Source organism: Myotis lucifugus, unplaced genomic scaffold (genome assembly GCF_000147115.1).
Source record: "Myotis lucifugus unplaced genomic scaffold, Myoluc2.0 scaffold_49, whole genome shotgun sequence".
Lineage (NCBI taxonomy): Eukaryota > Metazoa > Chordata > Mammalia > Chiroptera > Vespertilionidae > Myotis > Myotis lucifugus.
Genome location: NW_005871097.1, coordinates 3,878,658 through 3,899,089, shown reverse-complemented (window position 1 = coordinate 3,899,089; position 20,432 = coordinate 3,878,658). Strand labels below are relative to the sequence as shown.

The following is a 20,432-nucleotide window of genomic DNA, read 5'->3' as shown; positions in this document are numbered from 1 at the left end:
CCCTGCCAGCCCAGTTGCCCCTAACTGCCCTCCCCTGCAGGCCTGCTCCCCCCAACTACCCTCCCCTGCAGGACTTGTCCTCTCAATTGCCCTCCCCTAGTGGCCTTATCACCCCCAATAGCCCACCCCTGCTGGCCTGGTCACCCCCAACTCCCTTCCCCTGTAGGCCTGGTTGCCCCCAACTGCCCTCCCCTGCTGGCCCAGTTGCCCCCAACAGCCCTCTCCTGCAGACCTGGTTCCCCCAAACTGCCATCCTCTGTAGGCCTTGTCCCCCCAACTGTCCTCCCCTGCAGGCCTTGTCCCCCCAACTGCCCTGAAGGCCCATTCCGTTTCCTAAGAGCCCGCCTCTGGACTTCCAGGGGTCCCTCTACAACTTTGCCACAAAGTTGACGGATCCAGGCCCATTTTATTGGTTGACATTGCAAGATTCTGAAGAGTCTATTCACTTAAAAAACAAACACTGTCATGGTGTCAATTTGCAATTGACAAGTCAGGCTGGGAGAAATGATTTGCAAATCACATATGTGACAAAGGAATCATCTCCAGAATATATAAAGAACTCTATACAACTCAACCGCAAGCTCTTCCCATGGCCCAGCCCGAAGTCCAAGGGGGTGGGATGTGCTGCTCTGCAGTGGGAGGAACCGGCCAGGCATGGGGCCAAGTGGCTACCAGGAGGTGTGAAGACAGGGCCGTCCCTAGGCTCTATCCCACACACACTGCCCACTCCTGCCGCAAGGCTCTCACATGTCGTGACCCGGAAGCTAAGTTCCTGGAGCAAAGTCACCTGGGTCCTCAGGGGCTTAGCCTCCACAAGCCTCAGTTTCTTCCTTTGAGAGCTTGTTTGGAGGTTCTAGCAGGGGAGCGCAGCTACTCGTATACCCTTGACCGAAGACCGGTCCTCTCCTCGGGGGGGAAGGTCGTCCTCTTTGACCGAGCACGCAGCTTCGGGAGGGACGCACATAGATCGGTGAGGGAGGAGGGGGACACCCGCCTAGCCAGCCAGATCAGCCGAATCAACCCTGGCGATCAATGGGGTGACAGATGTCGCAGCCAGATCGCCCTCACATCCCTTCCTTTGTATTTGGAGAAGAGCTGCTGTGAGATCGGGTGAGTTTATACATGTGCTAGGAGAGGAAGGGAGAGGGAGAGAGAGATAGAAACATCAATGAGCGAGAGTCATTGATAGGTGCCTCCTGCACACCCACTACTGGGGATGGAGCCCACAACCCAGGCATGTGCCCTGACCGGGTATTGAACTGTGACCTCCTGGTTCATAGGTTGACACACAACCACTGAGCCATGTCAGTCGGGAGAAGATGGAATATTTTAAATGGGGGACAATTCACACAAATTACATATTTTAAAGAGCGGACAGATACTGCACAGCTTAGTGCTATTTTGGCTTCAGTCAGACCTGAGTTCCTCTTCGTGCAGTTCTGAAATGACAGGTTAGGACAGGAGGCTGTAGCAACTGGCTGTGCACCTGTGTGAGCCACGTCCCATGACCCATAGATGGTTATGTGCAGGGGATTGTCCTCAGCACTTGCATGAGCCACATCCCGTGGCCCATAGATGGTTACATGCAGGGTATTGTCCTCAGCACCTGCCTGACCCACTTCCCATGGCTCATAGATGGTAATGTGCAGGGTATTTTCTCTGCACCTGTGTGAGCCACGTTCTGTGGCCCATATATGGTAACATACAGTGGGTCGTCTGAGCAACTGCTTGACCCATGACCCTCTTTTTTTTAAAGAAACAAAGTTATATGATCACATATTTTAAAAATATATTTTTATTTGTTTCAGATAGGAAGGGAGAGGGAGAGAGAGATAGAAACATCAATGATGAGAGAGAATTATTGATTGGCTGCCTGCTGCACTCCCTAAACTGGGGATGGAGCCCATAACCCGGGCCTGTGCCCTGATCGGGAATCGAACCTCAACCTCCTGGTTCCTAGGTCCACGCTCAAACACTGAGCCACATATTTTTGAAACCTGCTTTTTAACCTAACGTTGGGAACTTCCCTCTTAATTATTCTTTAGCATAGGTTGAATTTCTGTGTAATAGTCCACTGTAAGGACACAATGTCTTACTGAATGTGTTCTCTACATGGGGTTATAGGATGATTTCACTTGTCCCGTGGTACCTCAGGTATGAAGTCCATTTGGTGTGTTCCTGTGCGCATCCTTGCACACATCCCCACTTGCTGGAATAAGTTCCTTAGCACGGAAACTAAGCAGAGGTTCCTGCAGAACTTGACTCCCGCATAAAATTTGGTCCTAGGTGTGTGCCGGGGGACCCCCGACCCCCATGTGCCTTTTTGGCAGCCTCATTCCTCACAGCAGCCCCATCTGACACTCTCCCCCTTAGCCGGCCAGCTTCTCCCAGTCAGGAGTGACCTCCACCTTCCACTGCATCTTGCTCATGGGCGCGGCGCCACGTTCAGAATGTCCTTGTTGTATTGTAAATCAGCGAGATAGATAGGAGACGCCTTAATGAGCCAATTAATTAGGAGTCTATTCGCGCAGGCCCAGAGGGAAGTGTTTCCCAAATCTCTGAGCAAACACAAGGAGGAAGCTCTCTCTTTTTATACCTTTTTGAGCCCTTTGTCTGCAGATTTCACAGAGAGCTCTGCGTAGGTTATTGTTACAAACAGTTTGTGACCTTGAATACATAATGAACTAACACTTGGCATAAGAATATGGAGATTAATGTTAATATCAGTATTAGCCTGTTACATCAGATGGCGAGCTTGCAAGGTCAGACACCTAAGTTTTTTTTTATCTTTTTCTATTATTCAAACTAAAAGAGTTATTTTACAGAATAAGGGACTATCTAAAAATAACAGAGTTGACCTACAAAATAAGAGACTGTCTAAGAGTAACAGAGTAGTTCAAACAGCAGTTTCAAACAGCAGCTTTCCAAAGGAGAAATGACTATGCTTCACCGTCACCCGAGGTGCAGCGCGAAGGTCATTGCCTGCAGCTCAAGGGGCCTCCCTAACGTGGTGACTATCACTGGGCTTTGATAGCAACCTTGCCCTTGCGGGGCCACTGCTACTGACGCCTATGTGATGTGTTGTCATTGCTGTTTGTTTGTTTATTTATTTGAATCCTCACTTGAGGTATTTTTCCATTGATTTTTTAGAGAAAGAGGAAGAGAGAGGCAAAGACAGAGAGAAACATCGAAGTGAGAGAAACACAGCGATTGCTTGCAGCCTGCATGAGCCCCAACCAGGGCCCGGGTTGGGGTGGAGCCTACAACCAAGTACATGCCCTTCACGGGAATCGAACCCAGGACACTTCGGTCCGCAGGCCGACTTTCTATGCACTGAGCCACGCCGGCCGGTGTCATTGCTGTTTGCACGGTCATTTCCTCTGGGTGGTGTGTGAGCGACCATTTCTGGGGGAAGGGAGAGGAAGTGGTTAGGACACCCGGCTGCTGTCAAACAGACCTTGAGGACTCCATGGTCCGCACTGAGCGCAGCCTGCTGGGAAGCAGGTAGGGAGGGTGCCTGATGAGGAACAGAGAAAGCCTGGTGGTCAGTGAGGATTGGATGCTGCCATGTGTTCCGCACCCGGCAACAGAACCCTGCTGGTCAGGACAATGGGGGTGGAATGTGGCCGTGGACTGGAGGCTGAGGAGAGGGCTGGGAGTCGCGTGCCAGGCCCTCGTGTGGCTGAGGCCCGTGTGGCCGGGTCCCACAGTGTGGCCGGTCCCGCATAGCCAGGAGCCGACTGGAGGACCCCCAGAGGAGTCCCGTGTGCATCGGCAGCGCTGCCTGACCTGTTAGTCATCGTTCCCAGACACCCACTCCCTCAGAGACACATCCCTGGTCAGTGGGGCCCAGCCGGTTTGTTTTATTTCGTGGAGGTAAAGTGGGAATAACAGATCACTTATCATGTCACTGTCAGGGTCGCCGAACAGGGAACACACAAGGCCAAAAGGGGTGAGGGATCATGAATGTGTTGGGTCACCTGGAGACCAGATGGGCTGAGCCCCAAATGGCACCAGCCCCGGTGACGGGCAGTCAGAGGGTTAAAGGACTCTAGGCTTTAAAGGGTCCATGTCCTGGGACAGTCCAGAGGAGAAAGATAATGGTTTTACCAGTGGGATGTGGTCTAAGTGGCAGGGAAGGCCTGTTGTGAAGTAGCCTAAAGGGCAGGTCCCAAGGGAGGGGTATCAACCAATGATTTGATGAGACCTACCAGTCACCTTTTTTAAGCGTACAGTGCAGTGTCACTAGGGACCTTCACAATATTGTGCTACCATCACCACCATCATCTCCAGAACTTTTTCACCTCCCCAAACGGAAACTCTGTGCCATTGAACACTACACCCCCTCTGCTCCCCAGCCCCTGGCTCCCACTGTGGCTTTCTGTTGCTGAGTGTGGCTGCTCTAGGGAACACATAGAGCTGAAAAGTTGCATGTTTGTCTTTGTGTAGCTGGATCATTTCACTCGGTAGAATGTCTTTTTTAAATTTTAATTAAATCTTTATTGTTCAGATTACAGTTGTTCCTCTTTTTTCCTCCCTTAGCTCCCCTCCACCCGGTTCCCCCCACCACCCTCCGCCCTCACCCCCCCCCCCCACTGTCCTCATTCATAGGTGCACGATTTTTGTCCAGTCTCTTCCCGCATCCCTCACATCCCTTTCCCCCCCAAGAATAGTCAATCCACTCCCTTTCTATGCCCCTGATTCTATTATAATCACCAGTTTATTCTGTTCATCAGATTATTTATTCACTTGATTTTTAGATTCACTTGTTGATAAATGTGTATTTGTTGTTTATAATTTTTATCTTTACCTTCTTCTTCTTCTTCCTCTTCTTAAAGGATACCTTTCAGCATTTCATATAATACTGGTTTGGTGGTGATGAACTCCTTTAGCTTTTCCTTATCTGTGAAGCTCTTTATCTGACCTTCCATTCTGAATGATAGCTTTGCTGATTAAAGTAATCTTGGTTGTAGGTTCTTGGCATTCATCACTTTGAATATTTGTTGCCACTCCCTTCTGGCCTGCAAAGTTTCTGTTGAGAAATCAGCTGACAGTCGTATGGGTACTCCCTTGTAGGTAACTGACTGTCTTTCTCTTACTGCTTTTAAGATTCTCTCTTTGTCTTTTGCTCTTGGCATTTTAATTATGATGTGTCTTGGTATGGTCCTCTTTGAATTCCTTTTGTTTGGGGTTCTCTGCGCTTCCTGGACTTGTAAGTCTATTTCTTTCACCAGGTAGGGGAAGTTTTCTGTCATTATTTCTTCAAATAGGTTTTCAATATCTTGCTCTCTCTCTTCTTCTGGCACCCCTATAATTTGGATGTTGGTACACTTGAAGTTGTCCCAGAGGCTCCTTACACTATCTTCGTTTTTTTTTTGGATTCTTTTTTCATTTTGCTTTTCTGGTTGGGTGTTTTTTGCTTCTTCGTATTTCAAATCTTTGACTTGATTCTTGCGATCCTCTAGTCTGCTGTTGGAACTCTGCATAGTATCCTTTATTTCAGTCAGTGTATGCTTAATTTCTAGTTGGTCCTTTTTCATAACCTCGAGGGTCTCACTAAATTTCTTGAGGGTCTCACTACATTTATCAGCGGTCTCACCAGACTTTTTGAGGGTCTTACTAAATTTATCGGCGGTTTCTAGAAAGTTCTTGAAAAACCTTAAAAGTGTGGTTTTGAACTCTATTATCCAGTAGTTTGCTTTCCTCCATTTCTGTCATTTGTGTCCTATTTCTTTGTCTCCACATTTTTTATGCTTCCCTGTGTTGATAGAGTGGATTTCTGTGCTAGGTGTCCTATAGGGCCCAGTGGCCCAGCCTCCCCAATTACCTGAGGTGGACACTCTTGGTGCACCCCCTTGTGGGCTTTGGCACAGTCTTGTTGTAGTTAAGCGTTGATTGTTGTAGGTATCACTGGGAGGAATTGACCTCCAGGCCAATTGGCTATGAGAATCAGCTGTGTCTGCAGTAGGAGAACTTCTGTGCTGGAAACACCCCTCCTGGGCAAGACTTGCTTCAGTGGGGCTTTGGTGCTCACTGAGTCTGCCCCCTGAGTGTGTCCTTTATGGATCCGAGGAGCTGCAATCTGGACGGTCCCACTCTGACCACCGGGCACACTGGCTCCTGGATCTCTAAGGAGGTGTTAATCTAGCCTCTGCCTGAGGCTACCCAGCAGGAGCTCAGCTGTGAAGCAATGCAAGTTGCCGTGGGGCCTTGGGCCAGCAGCAAGTTTGTTAGGTAATTATCAGATTTCAAAGGGCCAGGCCTTTCATATGCAAAAGCCGGAGCACAGCTTGGGCGGGGCGAGAGTCCCAGGGGATCAACAGGGCGGAGCAAGCAGCTATGGCTGCCCTCAGGGGACCTGACAATCGCTGCAAGCACCTCCGAGAGAAAGCTGCCCTCGAGTTCCGACCAATGCCAGACAGTCCAGTTTCTCCCATATGAGTCTGGGTCACCAGAGACTCGCCCGGAACTGGAGCTCAGAGCTTGAGACTCCCTACCGATTGAAAAAGACAACCGTGTCCTCAGCCGCCAGCCCTCTCCACATGCTCCTCCGTACCTCTGTATTTTACTTCCGCACCGAAGCTCCTCTGAGTCTCGGTATGCTTTTCTCTTTCCTTCTAGTTGTAGAATTTCCACTCAGCAAGCCTTCCTGTGGTCTGGATGATGTCTGTTCCGTCTTTTAGTTGTATTCTTGAAGTGGTTGTGCTAAGCAGCAATCTCTGGTGTTTACCTATGCCACCAACTTGGTTTTCTCCATTCGGTAGAATGTCTTCAAGGCTGGATGATATCCCATGGTATGGGCGGCCCACCTGCTGTCTGTGAACTCACCCACAATGAACATTGGGCTGTTTCCACCTCTTGGCTGTTGTGAATAATGTTGCTATGAACATGGGGGTGCAACTCTCTGCTTGTGCCCTTGCTTTCCCTTCTTCAGGGTATTAATCCAGAAGTGGGATTGCTGACTCTTGGGAGCATGCAAAAATATATTTTTTTATTGATTTCAGAGAGGAAGAGACAGAGAGAGAAAAATAGAAACCTCAGTGATGAGAGAGAATCATGGATCTGTTGCCTCCTGCACGTCCCACACTGGGGATCAACTCCACAATCCAGGCATGTGCCCTGATCAGGAATCAAACCCTGACCTCCTGATTCATAGGTCGACACTCAACCATGCCAGCTGGGCTGTAACCAATCTTAATTGTGTCTTTCACAAATGTCCAGAAGTGGAACTGCCTGTTAGAAAGTTTGTACATCTTTTGATTGAGTTTGGAGACAGAGAAAGAGGGCGAGAGAGAAACATCAATTTGCTGTTCCACTGACTGATGCATTCATTGGTTGATTCTTGTATGTGCCCTGACCAGGGATTGAGGCCGGCAACCTTGGCCTATTGGGAAGACACTCTAACCACTTAGCGACCCTGCCAGGGTGAAAGTCTGTATATTTGAAGGCTTTCAGTAAATATTGCCCAAGGACCCTTCGCCAGCAGAGCATGGAGGTCAAGTGTCTCCATTCTGGAATATGGCATCTCCCTCTCCAATATAGCACCGCTCACCCCGGGGGGCGGTTCCAGTCCGTGGGTCCCACCTCATGACGCCCTCTATTGGTTTGCAGATCCCCTGGAAATATGGCCATCGCCATGTTTGAAAACGCCAATTGCCAGGCAGCGAGTTTCGCCCTTAACACTGTGGGATGGATCTTATCCATGACCTGCATGGGCCTGGCCGAGTGGCGGGTGTGGTACATGGAGAGCAGCTCCGTCCCCTCCCGGGGGCTGGCCTGCATTGGGATGTGGAAGGTCTGCACTTACCAGCCCAACAGCCTCCACAGCAGAAACATAGAGTGTCACCGCTACACCTACAGTGACACCTACCTGCCACTCGATATCCGCATCGCTCAGAACCTGCTGCTGGCCGCCAGCCTCCTCGGGCTCCTGGGGAAAGTGCTCATGGTCACGGGCCTGCAGAGAGTGTACGCGGGACAGCTTCAGAAGGACACCACCTGCAATCCGTTCTTCGCTTCCGGTGTCCTGAGCATCATAGCGGGTGCATTTATCCTCATTGCTGTGATGTGGAACCACCAGTCCGTGATGAATGAAGAGGGCATACGCTTCCCACCATCCTTCCAGATTCCCTTCAGGCCGGACAGACAGGAGACGGGCAGCACCGTGCTCCTGGCGGTTCTGGCTGCCTTCCTCATGATGTTGAGTGGGCTGTTGACCATCTCTTTCCAGCTGCCCCCCAACATCCACGTGTACCCCGAAGTCTCACAAGTGTGAAATTCCCGGCTGCATAAGCTTTGCAAATCCACTAGAGCAGTTTATGGGGGTGAAGTGTTATCAGGATGTTCTATGAAATAGTTCCAAGGCAAAGTTCATTTTGAGCAGAAAGTGGCCATTGGCTTCTATGTCCAAATTGGGCTCATTGATTGGTTAAGGAACTTTCATTAAAAAATTCCAAAAAACCCCCCACTGTCCAGCTGTCTTACTGAATCTGGATTTTAATTATTATAGGGTAAATAATCAATGCTAGACACCTACTGTGTGGAAATGAGAGTTGCTGGGATTCTCACGGCTCCCTCTCAAACACCCGCTAAAAACAACCGGCCTGACCTTCCATGGCATGGCCCTAAGAACTCTCCACCACATGCAAGTCCCCACATGTGCAAGAGCAGAACAGCGGAAGGAATCCCCCTTCCACTATCAGACTCAACAGTTACCGCGAAGTGGCCATATTCGCTTTCTCTCTCCTTCCTTCCCTTCATTTCATCTATTTTTCTTTCTCCAAAGATCTTTAACGCAAACCCCAGACTTCACGTTCCTTCATCTCTATGCACTTCAAAATTATTCTCTTAAATAAAGGACATTTCCTTGCATAACCATAGTATACCTTTAAAGTTAACAACTATTTCTTATGAACATCAAATACTTACCAGAATTTTTAAATGCTTTTATTTATTTCTTCATTTTTGCATAAGATGTTCACTCTGCCTCTTAAGTCTTAATTATTTTTAAGAGAGGGGAGCATTATTTTTTTAAAAAATATTTTTATTGATTTCAGAGCAGAAGGGAGAGGGAGAGATAGAAACATTAATGATGAGAGATAATCGTTGATTGGCTTCCTCTTACGCATCCCCACTGAGATCAAGCCCTCAGTCAGGAATCAAACCATGATCACCTGGTTCCTAGGTCCACGCTCAACCACTGAGCTACACCAGCTAGGCTGAAATGAGCTTCTTCTCAAAGAGTATTTAAGTCTCTGAGAGCACAGTGCTTGAAAAAATCCCCCCTCCCCCCGGGCAGAAGTCTATCAGCTATTTAAATCTGTGTTCCAAAGACATTGCCTGTGGACCCTAGAATGTTCAATGGGACATTTGCCTCTGGGCTTTGAATCCGATCTGTGGGCCATGGATTCTTCCCTCTTCCCTCTGATGGAGCGAGTGTAAAGTGGTGGAAGCCTTCTTTAGGAAATGTCCCTTCTCTGCCTGCCATGATTTGCACACCGTCCTTAGAACTGGGAGGAAGTCACAGCCTCTGCATTGAGTTAGAGACCCTGGCTCCCTTCCCAGGGGTTTGAAAGGGGCCTCTGCCTCCCCTGGGACGTTCAGGGCTGGCCTTGGGCCGAGTCTGACCCATTCTCCATGCAGGTCTGGGATGGCTGGGAGGAAGGGAGAAGGATACAGAGTTAGAAACATCTATGAGAGAGAAACACTGATCAGCTGCCTTCTGTACACCTCCTACTGGGGATCGAGCCCGCAACCAAGGTACATGCCCTTGACCAGAATCTAACCTGGGACCCTTCACTTCGTGGAGCGACGCTCTATCCACTGAGCCCGGTTTGAAAGAGGATGTGTGTTATTTAAGTGAGTCAACCCTCTGGTTATTTGAAAAAAGAAGCTCTTGGGAAACATGCTTCTGATGAGGACCCGTTTTGGAACCTCATACCCTGCGGAGGGCGGCGCGCCTGCCTCCTGCTGGTCACGCGGGGGAACGACGGAACCGCTGGGGCTGAGGAAAGCAGTCTCTCGACCTCTCTTGGCCTTCAGTGTCAACAGAGAGCAAGCGGACTGGTCATGAGGTTCAGACGCAGAAGGTGAGGCGGCCACCAGGCGGGGCCTGCTCTGGGGAAGCGGGGAAAGGAGTTCCAAGCCCCTGTCAAGGGCTCTTTGGCAATGACTGTTTAAGGGACGCACTTTATTATTTTTTCACAGGAATAAGGCAAGAGAACGTGTCCTGCGCATTTCCTGAGGGCAGTGGCATTTCTCTCCTTCTCCCTGGGAATCCTCCAAGGTGCCCAGGAGCCAGAGGCTTCCCTGTGGCCTTTGGCTGGGGGCCAGCGTGGGACAGTGCCAGGCCATTTGCTGGGGGCACCAAGCAGGGAGGAGTCCCTGGTGACAGCACTGGCGGAGGGAGGCTGAGCAGAGGCAGCGCCTGGGTCACAGCCTGAGCTCCGGGGCACCAGCAGAGGCTGGTCACAGCGTCAGCCCTGTCCCACGAGCTGTGTTTCCTGCTCAGGAGTCACTTTGCCCTTTCTCTTCCTCGTTCTCCCTGTTTGCCATCCCCCGTGGGCCCTTCCTTCTCCTCCCTGCCCACCACCATCCCCGGGTCATGTGTCCCATGGAGACAGTAAATGTGCAACTGGACGTGAAACAGAAGAGAGGCACTTCACAGGACCCAGGTCAGCTTCCCCCCACCATCCTGGGCCAAGGACCATTCAGGGAGGCAGCCCTGTGGCCTGGCCCTGGCTCCCATCACGGCACACTTTCTCCCCATCACCGTGGCCCTTCCCCCAGGCTTTCTACTTAAGATTCTGATGAATTACAGTGACTATCTGGTCTAAGACCTCAAAAAGGACATTTCTATTGTAGAAAGACTTCAAGTCTTTTTTTAAAATATATTTTTACTAGAGGCCCGGTGCACGAAATTCATGCACGGGGGGGGGGGGGTGGGGGGGGTCCCTCATCTTGACCTGCACCCTCTCCAATGCGGGATCCCTCAGGGGATGTCCTACTGATAGCTTAGGCCTGCTCCGTGTGGTTGCCTGCTGTCTGTGGGGCCTGTTTGTCCACTCCCGATTCGCCGCAGTGATGTCCAAGCAGGCCCGGCTCTCAGCGGCGGCCCCTGGGACTTTAGGACTCCAGTGGTGCTGAGAGGACTGGGCGCCACCATCTTGTGGCTATGGGCATCACCATCTTTGTGTTGGAGTGATGGTTAATTTGCATATTACTCTTTTATTAGGATTGTTTTCAGAGAGGAAGGGAAAGGGAGAGAGAGAAACATCAATGATGACAGAGAATCATGGATCGGCTGCCTCCTGCATGCCCCACACTGGGGATGGAGCCCACAACCCAGGCATGTGTCCTGATCAGGAATCAAACTGTGACCTTCTGGTTCCTAGGTCCATGCTCAACCACTGAGCCACATATTTTTGAAACCTGCTTTTTAACCTAACGTTGGGAACTTCCCTCCCCCCACTAATTATTCTTCAGCATAAGGTTGAATTTCTGTGTAATAGTCCACTGTAAGGACACAATGGTTTACTGACTGTGTTCTCTACATGGGGTTATGGGATGATTTCACTTGTCCCGTGGTACCTCAGGTATGAAATTCATTTGGTGTGTTCCTGTGCACATCCTTGCACATCCCCACTTGCTGGAATAAGTTCCTTAGCACGGAAACTAAGCAGAGGTTCCTGCAGAACTTGACTCCCACATAAAATTTGGTCTTAAGTGTGGGCCGCAAACCCCCCACCGCCATGTGCCTTTTTGGCAGCCTCATTCCTCACAGCAGCCCCATCTGACACGCTCCCCCTTAGCCGGCCAGCTTCTCCCAGTCAGGAGTGACCTTCACCTTCCACTGCATCTCGCTCATGGACGCCACATTCACGATGCCGTCACCCGAGGTGCAGCGGGAAAGTCATTACCAAAGCTCCAGGGTCTTTCCTAACGTGCTGGCTATCACTGGGCTTTCATAGCAACCTCGCTCGTGCAGGGCCACTGCTGCGGACCCCAGTGTAAATGTGTTGTCATTGATGTTTGTTTGTTGGTTTATTTGAATCCTCATCTGAGGATATTTTTCCATTTACTTTTTTAGAGAAAGTGGAAGAGAGAGGGAAGGACAGAGAGAAATATGGATGTGAGAGAAACACATCAATTGGCTGCCTCCTGCATGAGTCCGGACCAGGGCCTGGGCAGGGGAGGAGCCTACAACCCAAGTACGTGCCCTTGACTGAAATCAAACCCAGGACCCTTCAGTCCAGAGGCCGACACTCTATGCACAGAGCTATGCCAGCCAGTGGCATTGCTGTTTGCACGGTCATTTCCTCCGGGAGGTGTGGGAGAGACCATTTCCGGGGGAGGGAGAGGGAGTGGTTAGGACACCCGGCTGCTGTCAAACAGACCTTGAGGACTCCATGGTCCGCACTGAGCGCAGCCTGCTGGGAAGCAGGCAGAGAGGGTGCCTGATGAGGAACAGAGAAAGCCTGCTGGTCAGTGAGGACTGGATGCTGCCATGTGTTCCGCACCCGGCAACAGAACCCTGCTGGTCAGGACAATGGGGGTGGAATGTGGCCGTGGACTGGAGGCTGAGGAGAGGGCTGGGAGTCGTGTGCCAGGCCCTCGTGTGGCTGAGGCCCATGTGGCCGGGTCCCACGGTGTGGCCGGTCCCGCATAGCCAGGAGCCGACTGGAGGACCCCCAGAGGAGTCCCGTGTGCATCGGCAGCGCTGCCTGACCTGCTAGTCGCCCTTCCCAGACACCCACTCCGTCGGAGACACATCCCTGGTCAGTGGGGCCCAGCCGGTTTGTTTTATTTTGTGGTGGTAAAGTGGGAATAACTAAACAATTATCATGTCACTGTCAGGGTCGCCGAACGAGGAACACACAGGCCAAAAGGGCTTGAGGGATCATGAATGTGTTGGGTCACCTGGAGACCAGATGGGCTGAGCCCCAGATGGCACCAGCCCCAGTGACAAGCAGTCAGAGGGTTAAAGGACTCTAGGCTTTAAAGGGTCCATGTCCTGGGAAGGTCCAGAAGAGAAAGATAATGGTCTTACAAGCGGGATGTGGTCTTACAAGTGGGATGTGGTCTAAGCGGGAGGGAAGGCCTGTTGTGAAGTGTCCTAAAGGGCAGATCCCAGGGGAAAGGTATCAATCCAATGATTTGATGAGACCTAGCAGTCACCTTTTTTAAGCTTACAGTGCAGTGTCACTAGGCACCTTCACAATGTTGTGCTACCATCACCACCATCATCTCCAGAACTTTTTCACCTCCACAAACGGAAACTCTGCCACTGAACACTACATCCCCTCTGTTCCCTAGCCCCTGGCTCCCACAATGGATTTCTGTCGCTGAGTGTGGCTGCTCTAGGGACCACATAGAGGGGAAATGATGCACATTTGTCTTTGTGTTGCTGGCTCTTTTCACTCGGTAGAATGTCTTCAAGGCTGGATGATACCCCATGGTATGGGCGGCCCACATGCTGTCTGTGCACTCACCCACAATGAACATTGGGCTGGTTCCACCTCTTGGCTGTTGTGAATAATGCTGCTATGAACATGGGGGTGCAACTCTCTGCTTGTGCCCTTGCTTTCCCTTCTTCAGGGTATTAATCCAGAAGTGGGATTGCTGACTCTTGGGAGCATGCAAAAATATATATTTTTATTGATTTCAGAGAGGAAGGGAGAGGGAGAGAGAGATAGAAACCTCAGTGATGAGAGAGAATCATCAATCTGTTGCCTCCTGCACGTTCCACACTGGGGATCAACTCCACAACCAGGGCATAAGCCCTGATCAGGAATGGAACCCTGACCTCCTATTCATAGGTCGACACTCAACCACGCCAGCTGGGCTGTAGTCAAACTTAATTGTGTGTCTTTCACAAATGTCCAGAAGTGGAACTGCTTGTTAGAAAGTTTATACATTTTTTGGTTGACTTTAGAGACAGAGAGAGAGGGCAAGAGAGAAACATCGATTTGCTGTTCCACTGACTGATGCATTCATTGGTTGATTCTTGTATGTGCCCTGAGCAAGGATTGAGGCCGGCAACCTTGGCCTATTGGGAAGATGCTCTAACCACTTAGCGACCCTGCCAGGGTGAAAGTCTGTATATTTGAAGGCTTTCAGTAAATGTTGCCCAAGGACCCTTCACCAGCAGAGCATGGGAGTCAAGTGTCTCCATTCTGGAATATGGCATCTCCCTCTCCAATATAGCGCCGCTCACCACCAGGGGGGCGGTTCCAGGCAGTGGATCCCACCTCATGACGCCCTCTATTGGTTTGCAGATCCCCTGGAAACATAGCCATGGCCTTTTTCATTGACCCCAATTGCCAGGTAGTGAGTTTCGTCCTCAACACCCTTGGATGGATGTTCTCCATGATTTGCATGGGCCTGGCCAAGTGGCGATTGTGGTACATGGAGAGCATCTCCGCACCCTCCCAGGGTCTGGCCTGCATTGGGATGTGGAAGCTCTGCACTTACCAGTCCGCCAACCACCATAGCAGACCCATAGCATGTCACCGCTACACCTACAGTGACACCTACCTGCCACTCGATATCCGCATCGCTCAGAACCTGCTGCTGGCCGCCAGCCTCCTCGGGCTCCTGGGGAAAGTGCTCATGGTCACGGGCCTGCGGAGAGTGTACGCGGGGCAGCTTCAGAAGGACACCACCTGCAATCTGTTCTTCGCTTCCGGAGTCCTGAGCATCGTAGCAGGTGCATTTATCCTCATTGCTGTGATCTGGAACTACCACTCCGTGATGAATGAAGAGGGCATACACTTCCCACCATCCTTCCAGATTCCCTTCAGGCCGGACCGGCAGGAGATCGGCAGCACCGTGCCCGTGGCGGTTCTGGCTGCCTTCCTCATGCTGTTGAGTGGGCTGCTTACCATCTCTTTCCAGCAGCCCCCCAACATCGAAGTGTACCCCGAAGTCTCACAAGTGTGAAATTCCCGGCTGCATAAGCTTTGCAAATCCACTAGAGCAGCTTATGGGGGTGAAGTATTATCAGGATGCTCTATGAAATAGTTCCAAGGCAAAGTTCATTTTGAGCAGAAAGTGGCCATTGGCTTCTATGTCCAAATTGGGCTCATTGATTGGTTAAGGAACTTTCATTAAAAAATTTCCCCAAAAAACCACTGTCCAGCTGTCTTACTGAATCTGGATTTTAATTATTATTGGGTAAGTAATCAATGCTAGACACCTACTGTGTGGAAATGAGAGTTGCTGGGATTCTCACGGCTCCCTCTCAAACACCCGCTAAAAACAGCCGGCCTGACCTTCCATGGCATGGCCCTAACACCTCTCCGCCACATGCAGGTCCCCACATGTGCAACAGTAGAACGGTGGAAGGAATCCCCCTACCACTATCAGACGCAAGTTACTGCGATGTTGCCATATTCGCTTTCTCTCTCCTTCCTTCCCTTCTTTTCATCTATTTTTCTTTCTCCGAAGATCTTTAACATAAACCCCAGACTTCATGTTCCTTCATCCCTATGCACTTCAAAATTATTCTCTTAAAAAAAGGGCATTTCCTTGCCTAACCATAGTATACCTTTAAAATTAACAACTAAAAAGGTATCTGAAAAAAAAATTAAAAAAAAATAAAGTTAACAACTATTTCTTATGAACATCATATACTTACCAGAATTTTTAAATGCTTCAAAAGTAATTCTACACTTTTATTTCTTCATTTTTGAATAAGATGTTCACTCAGCCTCTTAAGTCTTAATTATTTTTTAAGAGAGGAGAGCATTATTTTAAAAAATATGTTTATTGATTTCAGAGCAGAAGGGAGAGGGAGAGATAGAAACATTAATGATGAAAGACAATCATCAATTGGATTCCTCTTACGCATCCCCACTGGGGACCAAGCCCCCGGTCAGGAATCAAACCATGACCTCCTGGTTCTTAGCTTGATGCTCAACCACTGAGCCACACCAGCTAGGCTGAAATGAGCTTCTTCTCAAAGAGTATTTAAGTCTCTGAGAGCACAATACTTGAAAAAATTTCCCCGTGGGGCATAAGTCTATCAGCTATTTAAATCTGTGTTCCAAAGACATTGCCTGTGGACCGTAGAATGTTCAATGGAACCTTTGCCTCTGGGCTTTGAATCTGATCTGTGGGCCATGGATTCTTCCCTCTGACAGAGCCAGTGTAAAGTGTGGAATCATTCTTTAGGAAATGTTCCCTTCACTGCCTGCCATGATTTGCACACCGTCCTTAGAACTGGGCGGAAGTCACAGCCTCTGCATTGAGTTAGAGATCCTGGCTCCCTTCCCTGGGGTTTGAAAGGAGCCTCTGCCTCCCGTGGGACATTCAGGGCTGGCCTTGGGCCAAGTCTGACCCATTCTCCATGCAGGTCTCGGATGGCTGGGAAATGGTTCCAAGGGACACAGCTGTAGTCAGTCTCATTTTAAAAAATATATATTTTCATTGATTTTACAGAGAGGAAGGGAGAAGGATAGAGAGTTAGAAACATCTATGAGAGAGAAACACCAATCAGCTGCCTCCTGCACCCCCCCTACTGGGGATCAAGCCAGCAACCAAGGTACATGCCCTTGACCAGAATCTAACCCAGGACCCTTCACTTTGTGGGGCGACGCTCTATCCACTTAGCCAAGTCTATGAAACCTAAGATACAATCCTATCTAATAAAAGAGAAACATGCAAATTGGCCATACCCCCGAACGCTTCCCATTGGCTAAGCAGCAGGACATGCAAATTAACTGCCAACCAAGATGGCAGCCGGCAGCCAGGCAGCTGAAGCGAACAGGAGGCTTGCTTGCTCCAGTGATGGAGGAAGCCAAGGTTTCCCCGCCCGCCGCTGCCGGCCTCTGAGCTTGCACTCTAAGCAACTATGTTGCAATTATAGAAGCTAAACAAAACCCAGAAACCTGCTTTCAGCCGTCAGAGCTGGAGCGAGCAGGACCGAAACAATGTTGCAATTATAGAACGCAAACAAACCCTAGATTCCTGCTTTCAGCAGCGGAGGCCTCAAGCTGGAGCCGAGCCTCAGAGCTAAAGCCAGCTCTCAGCTCCAGTGACAGCCGTAGAAGGTAAATAAATCCCAGAATAAAAAAAAAAGAAAAAAAGGAGAGGTTGGGAGCTTCAGTCGCCCGCCAGCCTGAAAACAGCCCTCAGCCCCTCACCCAGACTGGCCAGGCACCCCAGTGGGGACCCCCCATCCTGAAGGGGGTATGACCAGCTGCAAACAGCCATCATTCCCTCATCCAGGCTGGCCAGGCACCCCAGTGGGGACCCCCACCCTGAAGCAAGAAGATGGCGGCTAATTTGCATACTGAAGGCGGGTGGCAGCGGGCAAGGCTGTCCACAGTCCAGGACCCAGATCTGTGACCTGGCGGGCGGGGGGCAGCGCTTGAGGCTGTCCGCGGTCTGGGACCGGATCTGTGACCTGGCGGGTGGGGGGCAGCGCTTGAGGCTGTCCATGGTCTGGGATCCGGATCTGTGACCTGGCGGGTGGGGGCAGCGTGGGAGGCTGTCCACGGTCCTGGGACCCAGATCTGTGACCCTGCCAGGTGGAGGGCAGTGGTTGAGGCTGTCCGCTGTCCCGGGACCCGGATCTGTGACTCTGCCAGTCGGGGGGCAGGGCTTGAGGCTGTCCGCGGTCTGGGACCTGGATCCATGTCCTCGCGGGCAGGGCGGCAGTGCTTGAGGCTGTCCGCTGTCCCGGGACCCAGATCTGTGACCCTGCCAGGTGGAGGGCAGTGCTTGAGGCTGTCTGCTGTCCCAGGACCCAGATCTGTGATCCTGCCAGGTGGAGGGCAGTGCTTGAGGCTGTCCGCTGTCCCGGGACCGGGATCTGTGACTCTGCCAGTCAGGGGGCAGGGCTTGAGGCTGTCCGCGGTCTGGGACCTGGATCCATGTCCTCGCGGGCAGGGCGGCAGTGCTTGAGGCTGTCTGCGGTCCCAGGACCTGGATCTGTGACCCTGCCGGGCGGGCGGGGGGCAGTGCTTGAGGCTGTCCATGGGACCAAGACACGGATCTGTGACCCTGCCGGGCGGGCGGGGGGCAGTGCTTGAGGCTGTCCATGGGACCAAGACACGGATCTGTGACCCTGCCGGGCGGGGGGCAGCACTTGAGACTGTCTGCGGTCCCGGGACCCGGATCCGTGACCCTTCCCGGCGGGAGGCAGCTCGCACAGGGGCGGATCGGCCGGGGTTGGGCAGGGCAGGATGCCTAACTTCTGCCCAGCCCCAGTCACTCTGGGCAGGTGAGCAGCGCAGAGAGCCTCTGGACAGGGGAGGCAGGCTGGCGGAGGGTGGCCTGTACTCCCCACATGGCGGTGGTGACAGCTGTGAGCGCGCCAAGCGGAGCCTGCAGGCTGAGCTGAAGTAGAGTCTGCAGGCCATCAGTGCCCAGGAGTGGCTGCACAAGATCCGCCTCCTGGCCCAGAAGGTGCAGGATCACAGGGACAGCCACCGTGGCGGGCCAGACTGATGTCCTCCTGGCCGCACCACGGGGGTTTGCGGATCTGCAAAGCCAGAGGCCTCCAGTGTGCACATCCCCCCCTGGCGTGCGAACATCCCCCAGCACACTGTCACCCTCCCACGCCTGCAACAGTTGCAAACCAAGGCGTGCACAAGTTCCCCCTGCCTCTCCACCGCACTTCCATCAACCCAGCATGCCTAACACCCCCACAGGATGTGCACACATCCTCTCTGATGCGCTCACGTCCTTTGGAGAGTGTCTGGGTGTTCTGGGTGCTGAGAGTGGGCGCCTGTGAGATGACAGTGAGAGGGCGGAGTGGTGATGCCCTGTTCCCATGGAGGCCAGTGCAGCTACGAGATCACCTCTGGGGGGTTAATGCAGGTACTGAGGCAGGAGCAGGTGCAGACAGACACACCTAGTGGGCGCGGACGGCCCTCTCTGAGGTGCCTTCGGTCAGCGTTCAAGATCAAGAACCCAGAGGCAGAGAGGAATTCTGTCCTCTCAGTGAAACAGTGGGATAGTCGGGGCGACTGTAGAGGAGGAATGTGCACTTTGGGTGCCAGCACCCATGAGTGAAGTCTGCCCTGACTGAGCCTTGCTTGCTTGGGGCCTAGCGCACTCCTGCCAGGCAGCGGGTGACAGGACATGCTTTTCCGAATTAATGAGAGAAAATGTTGATTCTCCTGCTGCCCATGAAGGTGGAAAGTGAAGTGGGGAGACATGTGGGGAGTGAGCAAGGTTCCCTGTCTGGGGGTTCCAAATCTGCTGTTGGTTTCTTTCACCGCTGACTAGAGATATACAGGGTGTCCCCCCAAAATGTATACACACTTTGAATACCTACTAATTCCAATGGTTTTAAGCATAAGAAAGAAACAACAATGGAGTTGTTATCTGTTAAAAGTGTGGGCACAAACAGGTAGTTGGACATTCCCTGAGGGGTCTCAGATTGGAGAGGGTGAAGGCCAGACTGAGGGGCCCCTTCCCCCCCCCCCACCCCAGTGCACGAATTTAGTGCACTGGGCTACTAGTCCTATATAATAAAAGAGAAACATGCAAATTAACTGTCCCTCCACTATGCTCAAGCCATGACCATAAGCCACACCCACCAGCCAATCAGGAGCAAGTATGCAAATTAACCCAACTAAGATGGCGGCGGCTATGGAGCTGGATCTAGCAGGAGGCTTGGGTTGCCCCCGGTGATGGAGGAAGCCAAGCTTCCTGCCTGCCCTGGCCGGCCCTGGGCTACGCTCAAGGCTACAAAGTTTCCTGAAGTGGGTGTGGCCAGCCTGAAAATGGCCCTCAGCCCCTCACCCAGGCTGGCCAGGCACTCCAGTAGGGACTCTCACCCTAAAGGGGCTGTGGGCAGCCTGAAAACAGCCCTCAGCCCCTTACCCAGGTTGGCCACACCCCCATGGTGTGAGGGTCCCCACTGGGGTCTTGGCTAGCCTGCAAACAGCCCTCAGCCCCTCAGCCAGGCTGGCCTGGCACCCCAGTAGGGACCCCCACACTGAAGGGGGTGTGGCAAGCCTGAAAACAGCCCTCAGCCCCTAACCCAGGCTGGCCAGGCACCCCAGTGGCACCCCCACCCTGATCTGGGACACCCTTCAGGGCAAACCAGCCAGCCCCCACCCGTGCACCAGGCCTCTGTCCTATATAATAAAAGGGTAATATGCAAATTGACCCTAACAGCAGAATGACTGGGAATGACTGGTCACTATGACACACATTGACCACCAGGGGGCAGACGCTCAATGCAGGAGCTGCCCCCTGGTGGTCAGTGTGCTCCCACAGGGGGAGCTCTGCTCATCCACAAGCCAGGCTGATGGCTGCCAGCACAATGGTGGTGGCGGCAGCCTCTCCTGCCTCCTCAGCAGCACTAAGGATGTCCGACTGCAGCTTAGGCCTGCTTCCCACTGGCAAGTGGACATCCCCGGAGGGCTCCCAGGAATGTCAGAGGAATGTCTGACTGCCAGCTTAGCCCCCCCCCC

The 20,432-nt window shown here is 51.9% G+C and overlaps 2 protein-coding genes across 2 annotated transcripts; both read left to right on the top strand.

Annotated features, from left to right (window-relative positions):
- The first annotated feature begins 7,624 nt into the window (after nucleotides 1–7,624).
- LOC102434797 (claudin-34-like) lies at nucleotides 7,625–8,275 on the top strand. Its single transcript, XM_006088619.1, has one exon. It carries the CDS (start codon nucleotides 7,625–7,627, stop codon nucleotides 8,273–8,275), a length of 651 nt encoding a protein of 216 aa, XP_006088681.1.
- A 6,020-nt stretch (nucleotides 8,276–14,295) lies between these two features.
- On the top strand, nucleotides 14,296–14,940 carry LOC102434482 (claudin-34-like). Its single transcript, XM_006088618.1, has one exon. It carries the CDS (start codon nucleotides 14,296–14,298, stop codon nucleotides 14,938–14,940), a length of 645 nt encoding a protein of 214 aa, XP_006088680.1.
- The last annotated feature ends 5,492 nt before the right edge of the window (nucleotides 14,941–20,432 follow it).